The sequence below is a fragment of the Sebastes fasciatus genome, chromosome 23, assembly GCF_043250625.1.
Source record: "Sebastes fasciatus isolate fSebFas1 chromosome 23, fSebFas1.pri, whole genome shotgun sequence".
Taxonomy (NCBI): domain Eukaryota; kingdom Metazoa; phylum Chordata; class Actinopteri; order Perciformes; family Sebastidae; genus Sebastes; species Sebastes fasciatus.
In genome coordinates, this window is record NC_133817.1 from 22,150,869 (window position 1) to 22,161,329 (window position 10,461).

The following is a 10,461-nucleotide window of genomic DNA, read 5'->3' on the forward strand; positions in this document are numbered from 1 at the left end:
CATCTCCTCATCTCTCTGGGACTGAATCTGCAGCTGGTAGGTGGTTCCAGGCTCCAGGTGATCCAACATGCAGGTGAAGACACCTCCCATCTCCTTGTTCCCTCCATCCTCGACTACTGACTGGTTTGTTCCCAGATAGTTAGCTCCCATCTCCTCCTTCGCCTCCTCCACCTCTCCTCCCTCCTTTCCTCTAATCTCATTAGTCTCTTCCTCCTCGTCTCCTCCTCCTCTGTTTCTTCTACACTCAGCGGCGTATGCTCCGGCGTCTGGAGAGGTCACGGTGAAGGAGCAGTTTGGTCCAGATGTTTTGACAGTAAGTGAGATGGAGTCCAGGCTGGATACTGATTCAGATACAGAGATGCTACATGGGACAGACTGGGTCTCTGTGGGAGCTGCACTGCTCAGATCCTGACAAGGAAACAAAAAACAAACAGTTAGATGAAGAACTGAAAGATATTTATTTTTGTTTTAATAGTTTTGACTTAGTGATATGCCACCAAAAACCTGTTATTCTTTGTGACGACCAAAAACAGCCAAAAAACAAGATGGTGACGGGCAAATATCAAGAAGGTGACGGCTAAAAACCAAGATGGTGACGACCAAAAACCAAGATGGCGACGGCTAAAAACCAAGATGACAACGGGCAAAAACCAAGATGGCGACGGACAAAAACCAAGATGGCGACAGCCAAAAACAAAGATGGTGATGGCCAAAAGACAAGATGGCGACGGCCAAAAAAACAAGATTGCGACGGCCAAAAACCAAGATGGCAACGATCAAAACCAACATGTGAGAGGCAAAGGCCAAGATGGCGATGACCAAAAACCAAGATGGCGATGACCAAAAAACCAAGATGGCGACGGCCAAAAACCAAGATGGCGATGACCAAAAAACCAAGATGGCAACAGCCAAAAACCAAGATGGCGACGACCAAGCAACACAAAAAATGTATTTAATCTATATATTTTTCAATAAAAATCTGTAAAACCAGAAACAATGGATCTTTTGTATTGCTGCCAAAAAAGCATCAAACGGACTGCTGATGTAGTTAATCAGCTGAAGCTATTTAAAAAAACGTAACTGTTTTTATCACTTTTTGGGTTCAACTGACATTTAACCTTTTGCATGTATGTGTGCACGCTATAACCTTTTATACTTGACAGCAGAACAGAAAATAAAATTATTCATCACTGATAATGAGGTTCAGGGAGTTTAGAGACAACAATGCTTCAGGGAGGAGAGACAGATAGACAGACAGGAAGTGAAGGAAATGACGATTGAGGAAAAACAAACTGCATAAATATCAGTGTAACATACAGACTATTCAAACCCTCGGTGATGCTCTGCAATCAGCACATAGATACTCTTTTTCTCCATCTGTGTGCATCCAGTACAGAGAGTTCCGCAAGTTCAGGCATCGGAATCGGTATCGAGAAGGAAAAAATGGTATCGAAACATCCGTGCTAATTCCTACTCTGTTCCCATGTGTACTGCTTAACAAGAGAAAAACTTCATTGCAAATATTGCTCATACTGTATCATATCTGAGACATAGCGGTAGCATTGCTGCTCTTAAGTTTATAAATCATCTTGATCTTTCATCTTAATCAAGAACGATTGAAGACCTTTTTGTCTTATAGACAAAAAAGAGAAATATCTTCTTTTTCTTTTGCAGTTTAATTTTTCAGTCTCTTCAGAAATCATATGTAATCGTGGTCAATTTAAAAACACTGTTTTACCACCATTACATATTAAATGCTAAAAGTGCATGAGAATATGATTATTAATTAATATTCTGTTTTAAAAGTAGAACGATGGACTACATTGGTTGATAAATTCTTTTAATTAAAGTGTGGCTTTGTTTTGATATTAAGATACTTTTTTTTTGCAAAAATATTTTTATTTACTGAAGGAAGCTCATCATTGTCAAAGAAATAGGAATGAAAAATTTCATTTATTTTTGAACATATAAGAATAAATGTCCTCTGAGATGAGGCTCAACTACAGCATCATTAAAAAGTAAAGGTATATCACATGTATTCTCACTATTTGTTGCACAAAAATAGACACAATTAAAGCTTGATAATGCCTTTTAAATATAAATATAAATGTCTGAAATAAATGAGTGTGAGCAGACTCACCCGGAGCAGCAGCAGCAACAGCAGTGAGGTGAACCACAGGCGGCAGAGAGAACTGTGAACTTTACATTTCAGCATTTTGATCCTCCTTCAGATCCTCAGATAGAACAAACTCCACCATAATCCTGAGGGTGAGGTAGAAGATTAGTGTTTATATTCACTGTTTCAGGGAGAAAATATTCCTCTCTTTTGTCTTTGAGGTCATCAGCGGAGTCCGACTGGAAAAGGAAAATTTAAAGTTGTGAAATGAAACAGCTGGAAAACAAAATGTCTCTCTTGGAAACACAATAAATACCTATTTGACAATTTTTTTCCATAAATTTCATCTCCGCTGTCCGTCGTCTCTTCTCCGTCTCAGTCCGTCCTCAACTCAGACTTCACTCTCAGTCCTTCCTCTTTTTTCTCTGGCCTGTCTCACTCACAGCTGTCTGTCTCTCTTCCTGTATGTCTGTCTCTATAGAGTCGAGGTTGGGAGTCACTAACGGACTTCCTCAATCAAGCCGACATCTCTGTGAGTCAGTGCAAAGGCACGACTACAACCCTGCCTGGATGGAGGCTATAAATAGGCCGTAACTACACCTAGCTGCACTAACAGCAGAGGTAGACGTTATAAATAGAGACCAGTGATTGATTAGTTCCCACTGAGACGAGAGTTTAAAGTTGGTCTCTTTCTTTTCATGACAGCGTCGTCTTTTGATGAGACTTCATCTGTTTCTGGGTGTAAATTTAGCTTTGGCTCCACATTCTTTTGCTTTGCTTTATGATTTGCAATTATGGCTCTAAAGAAGCATTAAACAGTATATATATTTTATTATCATTGAATCAAATGACTGGATGATAGTAGTGCCAATCCAACTGAGAATCAACATCAAACTGCAGTTTTCCTGACCCAAAATCCAAAAACAACACTACTTAGGGCTAACTTAGGCTAACAAGAGCTAACTGTACGCTACCGTACAAGAACAAGAGCTAACACAAGCTAACTGTATGCTCATTTTTAGGATCTAAATTTGTAACGTCCAAAGAAATTTCATAAACTTTTTTTAGGACTGTTATTTTAACTTAATCGTTTGGTTGTTTCATTTTATCAGCATCTTGTCTAATTATCCCCATTTATCACCAATTATCTGTAAACATTAAGTCTTTTCTACTGATTATCAATCAATAATCTTTTTTTTTTTTAGCCAACTGTGGTTTCATTGTTGTATGAATATATTTTTAAGACTGTTATTCAGACAAATTCATAATTTCATTTTCTTAAAATATCCAATTATAGGGCGACAATAATGTTTGTTTCGATAATCAGTCTGTCAATTATCTTTTCAATTAATAGTTTATCTATAATAAATGAACATCACTAAATACAATGATACAAAACAAAGAAAGAAAATTGAGTCTAAATTACTTTTTGTCTTTAAAACTTAAAAGATTATTAGAGTAGATTTATTGACTTGTTCTTTCATCCAGATATGAAAGTGTTATCATGTGATTAAAACTTAATTATCTTGTTAATTATCATACTAATTTCAGTTCAAAAAAAATTTGGAGTGGAATTTACTTTAAGCTATGTAACAATTTCCACACATAAATTCTAAGTAGATTTAACAGATGATATTTAAAGTAAACTCTACTTAGAGTTATGAAGTGTTCCTATTAAAGGTACTCAAGTAACCTTTACTAGCTCAGTCTGAATAAAAGCACAAATATATATATATATATATATATATTTTTTTATCTCAGTGCAGTTTTGAAGTGCAATGTCTTTGCAAGAAACTTAAGTGCAATCACTCGCATATCCTTTTCTTTTAGTGTCATACAGAATAATTACACAATATGTAGTTCTATGGTGGCCCTGAGACCTCGACGTACTGCAACTTAAGCAAACACAGAAATAGACATAACGCAAGCAAAATAATACGTCTTCACCAATTTGACAACATGAGCGGCATTTAGCTGCAAATAGAGAAAGCACAACCAATGCTACAACTGCCACCGACAAAAAAGGAAACTTTCTAGGGAACACTAAAAAGTGATGCACTGGCTGTTGCCATGATTTGTGACTCATTAAGTTATTGAAGTCGACTATCTGTAAGTGGTATTGGAAAATTAGCGAAATTGTAATTTTTTTTCAAAGGGAGTGTGTCCTGGCCGTGTCTGGCCGTGTCCCTGGAAACAGTGTCCATTGTTGTCTACTATTGTTGTGCTACCTGTAGGGATGCTCATTTTTAAAAGTTTTCTTAACCGATAACCGACCCTCCTCAACCGATTATTAACCGTTAACCGACAAGATTTGTGCCTCTCATGCAGCGGTGCACCAGCTGCAGGAGCACAACAGATATTAATTGACGGGAGTCCCCAGTTCACCGTCCGGGAGTGTTAACTTAGCAGCTACGATGCTGCGTGTAGTGTCGCGGACATGCAGCCACTTTCCCAGTAAAAGTCTCCACATTTAGTCTAGTTTAGCAGGTTGTCAGCTGTGTGTCTGCCCGGCAGAACTTTAGCGAGTGACCAACAAACAGTGTGTGTATTTGTGCTACATTAGCAGCTCTAGCATTGCCGGAGGCTTCGTGCTCGCCACCGCACACGTAGTCTGCATAACTTAGGTGAGTTTCCAACAGACCGTGTGTGTGTGTTGGCGGTGAGTGTGAGGTTGTTGGTGGTGTTCTAGCTGTGAACGTAAGTGTAGCAGTGTGTGCACAGTTTATTTGTCGGTGAATAAATGCTACTAAACGACTTCCTGTATCCTGCAACTCCGGCTCCGCCTCTTAAGGTGGGCTGTTAAGGTGAACCAGCTTTTCTCCTTAAAATGACGAGCCGCTCCTCTGAGCCACTCAGCTTTTGAGTTAATTATTAATATTTCTTTTAACCGTTATAACCGATAGCATTAATCGGTTCAAAATGCTTAATGTCGGTTAACGGTTTAACGGTTAATTATGGACATCGCTAGCTACCTGCTATTTTTTCTAAATGCTGCTCATGTGTTATTAAATTGGTGAATATGTTTTCTTAAGTTGCAGTGCGTTGATCCCTCAGGGCCATCGTAGAGCTCTCTTGTTATCACCACCCAATCTGTAAAGCCTCAGCACCCCAAGGTTTTGACCCAGAACAATATACAAAACATGCAGTTTGAACAAAGCTGGCTCAGGCAAAACATTTGAAAGAGGACATAATTATAACTATAACTAGCTTTCTCTTGCAAGGCACAATAATTAGCAAGTATTTCCTGAGAACTGCAGGTTAAACAAAACAAAGCAGGGTCAGAAACATGCATGCATTCACTCACACTAGAAGTTTGTTGTGCAAAGTCTGGACTTTGGGAGACACCTCAGTTCCACCGATGATGATGGACACATGGGCAGGGGTGGGGCCTTCGTGTGCTGCACTTCCACGGAGGACAAAGATCTTCATGACATGTTCAGCATAGTCCTCTTTGACGGATTTTTTGCTCACATCCTGTCAAAACATATGAATTGGTGTTCAGATGCAATATAATGTACATGTTTTTTTTTTTAAATTACTAAATGCAAGAGGTGATTCAGTGGGTTAAAGTGGCCGTTTAATTCAGTATTTAAAGGGACTGTTTGTAAGAATCAGAAATTGGTTGTAACAGCGTCACCTTTGGCCGTTAAGTCAACGAAAGTCAGTGTTCTGTTGCTCGCGCTCGCCCATGTGCACACGCTACCTGAATGTGAGCAAGCATCCGTCAAAACAGTGAGGCGACACACGTCAGCTAAAACCACAATATCACTCTATATTTCAGATGCTTGGCAGTAATGTTAGCTGACCAGACGAAGGTCTCTCCATGAATCAATGCTGATCCTAGTGTTGGCTTTTCCTGCCTCAACCTCCCGACCGCGGCCGAAGGGAACAGGGGATCTCTAAGTTTTGGTCAGAGACGATAACGTTTCTCGCTGCGGAGCCCCCTCACTTCACAAGACACGGGAAACCTCTGTTGGTCTGGAGGAGCTGCAGCATTTATTTCTGCACAAACGTCCACTGTACATTCACTAGATATTCTCAGAGCTAAACTAACTCTTCTGCAGTGTGGAGTGTGCGCGCATGCACGTGAGGTGGAGCGAGCTGTGAGTGAAGGCAGGCAGGCAGGCAGAGGAGCAGAGGAGCAGAGTACAGCCTGGAGACCAAAGCTACGGTCTCCCCCGCGTCCTCCAACCGCGGCCAACACTATTTTGCAAGACGGGCTTCACTAGAGACAACCAAGAGGTTTTGGTTCTTCCGTGTAGTTTGTGTTGGAGTCTGAGTCTGATCAGCGTAGCCACGCGCGAGCGCACATAAGACACTGACCCGCAATGATTTATACGTGTAAGAAGTTACAAACAGTCCCTTTAAGTAACTATTTATTTTACAGTTTCCTTTTATACAGATGAAGACAGGGTAAGGCTCAAATCTTTGATTCTACTCAACAACAAATTTCGAATTTTAAAAAATGACAAGAAGAAATTATGAAAAAAATAATGAAAGCATGGAATACTGTAAAATGTTTTCTTTTATCATTTCAAATATATTAAATGCCAATTTACTTAAAAGGGAATGTTTTTTTTCCACATACTGGCATGAGTATATTACCTGTAGAGATATTCATGTACAAACATTTAAGAACAAACATGTTTAACATGGACACAACAATCATCAGAAAATGTACCTGGTCTTTGATGAGTTCTTCTGTAGACCCTCCAAGGAACAATGGATGATGGCATCTTGGGGCGGGGGGTCAAAACGGTTCGCTCCAGATGAATGTTTTTAACTTTCTGCACTCCTCTTTGATCTGAAACAAAAGGCGATAAAAACATGTCATGTGCTTTGCTGCAACAATCATGATTACACAGTTTATGAGGTACACCTAGCTAAAACTAATGCAGTCTAATACAACAGTCCTGCAATAAATCCTTCATGAAGATTAAAACATTCAGTTTTTGATTAAATTGTTTGAGATGTGTTGATTCTGTATTGACTCGACTGTTTGGTCATTTAGGAAGATTCAGTTTGTGGTGCTGTTGAACTGTATTGTGTTATATGGCCAAATTATTTTGTATTGCATTTTAGTATAATGCAATACAATTCGACAGCACCACAAACTACAACCTCCAAAATGACCTGAAGTTGAATAAACACCTGGCTAAAACAACCTATGAAAGAAACTGAACATTATTACCTCAATGAAGGTATTTTATTGCAGGGTTGTTGTGCTAGACTGCATTAGCAAGATGGATCTAATAAATCTGCGATTACTAATAATTGTAACTTATACACTCCCAGCAATCTCAGCATCAGGTAAAGAAACACATGAAGAGCTGGATTTACCTGAGCTTCACAGAACAGTGCAGGACATCTCTCCATGAAGTCTTGGACTGCAGGGCAATGCACAACAACTTCTCGTCACTGTGTGTTAGTATATATAAGAAATTGCAATTAATATAAAGTTGAATAAATTGAAGAAGGATAAAAATATTAATGACATACATATTATTCTCAAAACTTGTAGAAATATTATCTTAACATTAAAAATGACATAAAAGACTGTTCAGTAGGTTAAACTTGCTATAAAGTCACTAATCTTCCTCCATCCTTCTCTAGGCTGCAGTGAAACTGGCAGCATCACATAGCATGGCACAGTGGCACACATTAGAAAGCAGTCTGGACAGTAGCTGACAGACAGAGCTGATGCCGCGATATGACGGAGTTTACACAGAAACCAACATGCACGATTCGTGCAGGTGTTTTAACGTGCAACACACACTGCAGGCTACAATGCAGCGAGAGGAAATGTTCTCTTGTCCCACAGACATTAGTTTGCTTCACAACGCTCTGCTTTTAGCCCATCACAACATAACGGTAACTGGTACTGCAGCTCAGTTCAGCAGAAACATTTTAACACCATCTGAACATGATGTCATCAGGTTGAGCAGCTCCTGTGTTAGAGCTGATCAATGAGAGACTTGTTGAGATAGAGCGGGAACACCCCCCAGGAGAAAACTCTTTTTTTCTTTCTCTTTCAAAGGTCTTTTTATTAACTGTCAATAATCAATAGAACAGTCCCTATACAGGGAAAGTTAATTTGAGTTTTTCTGAACAACACTCACCCGTGACACAACACATCAATCAATCATCCCTGACAACAACAACATACACACAGACAGCCACAGCTGGTCACATAGGACCTAACTGATTCTCAATCATGGATACATACAATTTAAATTGTAGGGAATACAACACTGGGAGAGTATCCACAAATAAGTCATGAAATAATAAGAAGAAGAGAAAAAAAAAGAAAAAACATTTAAAAAAAAAATATATATATATATATATACCTACATACACACAGACACACATATATACGTACATACATACACATACATAAAAATAGAAGAAAAAAAATAAAAATAATAATGATAATAATGAATAAATAAATAAAATAAAATTTAAAAAGGGAAAAGAAGATACTACTACTGGCTAAGTATAAAACTCTTCGGACCTTCAGAGTTCATCATAGTTTTCATTCAAAGCCCCGAATTTCACCGTTTTCCTGACTAGTTTGAAGCTTTGTATTAGCCACTAAAAATAATTTAGCTCCATACAGTAGGCCTTTGTGATGTGCGCCACATGCATGAGGCTAATTGTGCTAGCATGCTAACGAGCTAGCTGGCTATGTTTTCAAACCAAACACTGACTTCAGCTGACAAGCTAACAGGAATGCACAAAAGTGAACTAAGCACATAAACATACTCACATCTCTCAACATCCACGAATATCCACCTGAAATAAGAGACCACTCAAAGTCAGCTCAAAGTCAGCTCAAGGTCAGTCTTCTTCCATGTGCCCAGGCTCCTCTGACGTCACCCACTGAGCTTGCACCTTCACTCCCATTGCCCAGGTACATGTTACTAGGCGGCTGTAGCTCAGAGCAGGTTGTCCACAAATCAGAAGGTCAGTGGTTCGATCCCCGGATGCTCCGGGTCACATGTCGATGTGTCCTTGAGCAAGACACTTAACCCCAAATTGCTCTCGAAGGCTAGCCATCTGTGTGTGTGAATGAGTATTTAGATTTGATCCTGATGGGCAAAGTTGGCACCTTAGCAGCCTCTGCCATGTGTGGGTGAATGCTGACATGTAGTGTAAAGCGCTTTGAGTGGTCGGAAGACTAGAAAAGCGCTATATAAATGCAAGTCCATTTACCATTTACTAGCTCCTGTCAAGCTGTACAGTCAATACATTACTTTAGTTAATATTACTGGGTGCTGTGATTAAATAGTTCAGTACTGACAGAGTTAATAAGGCCCTCATAAGATGCTTATTAAAGGGACTATTTGTAACTTTCAGAAATGCTTGTTAACAGCGACACCTGTGGCCGTTAAGTCAACGAAAGTCAGCGTCGGGCTCGCGCTTGCTCGCTCTACATAGACATGAACGAGCATCGCTCAAAACAGTGTGGCGACACACGTCAGCTAAAACCACAATATCACTCTATATTTCACCTGCTTGACAGTAATGTTAGCTGACCAGACGAAGGTCTCTCCATGAATCAATGCCGGTGTCTCCCGACTGCGCCTGCATATGCATATGCGAGCGCGCATATGCGAGCGTGCATGTGTCCCGACCCGGTACATTTATACGCTTAAAAAGTTACAAACAGTCCCTTTAACATTAAAATTATTATTTTTATTATGTGTTCAGACTATACAGTATGTATTAAAGGGACTATTTGTAAGAATCAGAAATGCTTGTTAACAGCGACACCTGTGGCCGTTAAATCAATGAAAGTCAGCGTCCTGTTGCTCGCGCTTGTAGAGCAGAGACTGGAGACCAAAGCTACGGTCTCCCCCGCGTCCTCCGACCGCGGCCAACACTGTTTAACAGACGAGCTTCACTAGATACAACGAAGAGGTTTTGGTGCTTCCGTGTAGTTTGTGTTGGAGTCTGAGTCTGAACAGCGTGCGCATGGGACACCGACCCGGGTGATTTATACATGTAAGAAGTTACAAACAGTCCCTTAATCTTCGGTTGCTTTAACCCTGAAGCAACAAAAAAAGCTTAGTTAAGGTGTAACAATGATATAATAGGTAAGTAAGTTAAATTCATGTGTGTTTAAAAGAAACTCATAAGGCTTTCTTCTTCTTAAACAGTGTATATACTGTTAACAAGTTTCTTATAGGTGCTTATAAATGTCTTATACTCTTAACAATAAACATGTTTATAATGCTATTATTAATACTTATATATATATATATATATAAGCATCTTATAAGGGCCTTAATACCAATTAACTAATGCTACAAGGACCTTAAAGCGTTGCCTAAAGGGGTAACAAA

At 39.5% G+C, this 10,461-nt stretch overlaps 1 protein-coding gene across 4 annotated transcripts in view; it reads right to left on the reverse strand.

Moving 5' to 3' along the window:
- ptprb (protein tyrosine phosphatase receptor type b) overlaps positions 1–5,560 on the reverse strand; it is a 38,098-nt gene extending 32,538 nt beyond the window's left edge. For 2 of the 4 annotated variants that reach the window (XM_074626057.1, XM_074626059.1), the window contains exons 1-2: positions 2,141–2,525; positions 1–408 (exon numbers count right to left, since the gene is read on the reverse strand). The exon at positions 1–408 is cut by the window's left edge and continues 22 nt beyond it. In XM_074626057.1, coding sequence (XP_074482158.1) covers positions 1–408; positions 2,141–2,215 — 483 coding nt within the window. In that variant the 5' untranslated portion in view covers positions 2,216–2,525. Of the gene's footprint in view, positions 409–2,140; positions 2,590–5,420 lie in introns of those variants that run through there. The other 2 variants (XM_074626060.1, XM_074626058.1) reach the window with 2 other exon arrangements.
- Positions 5,561–10,461: the final 4,901 nt, after the last annotated feature.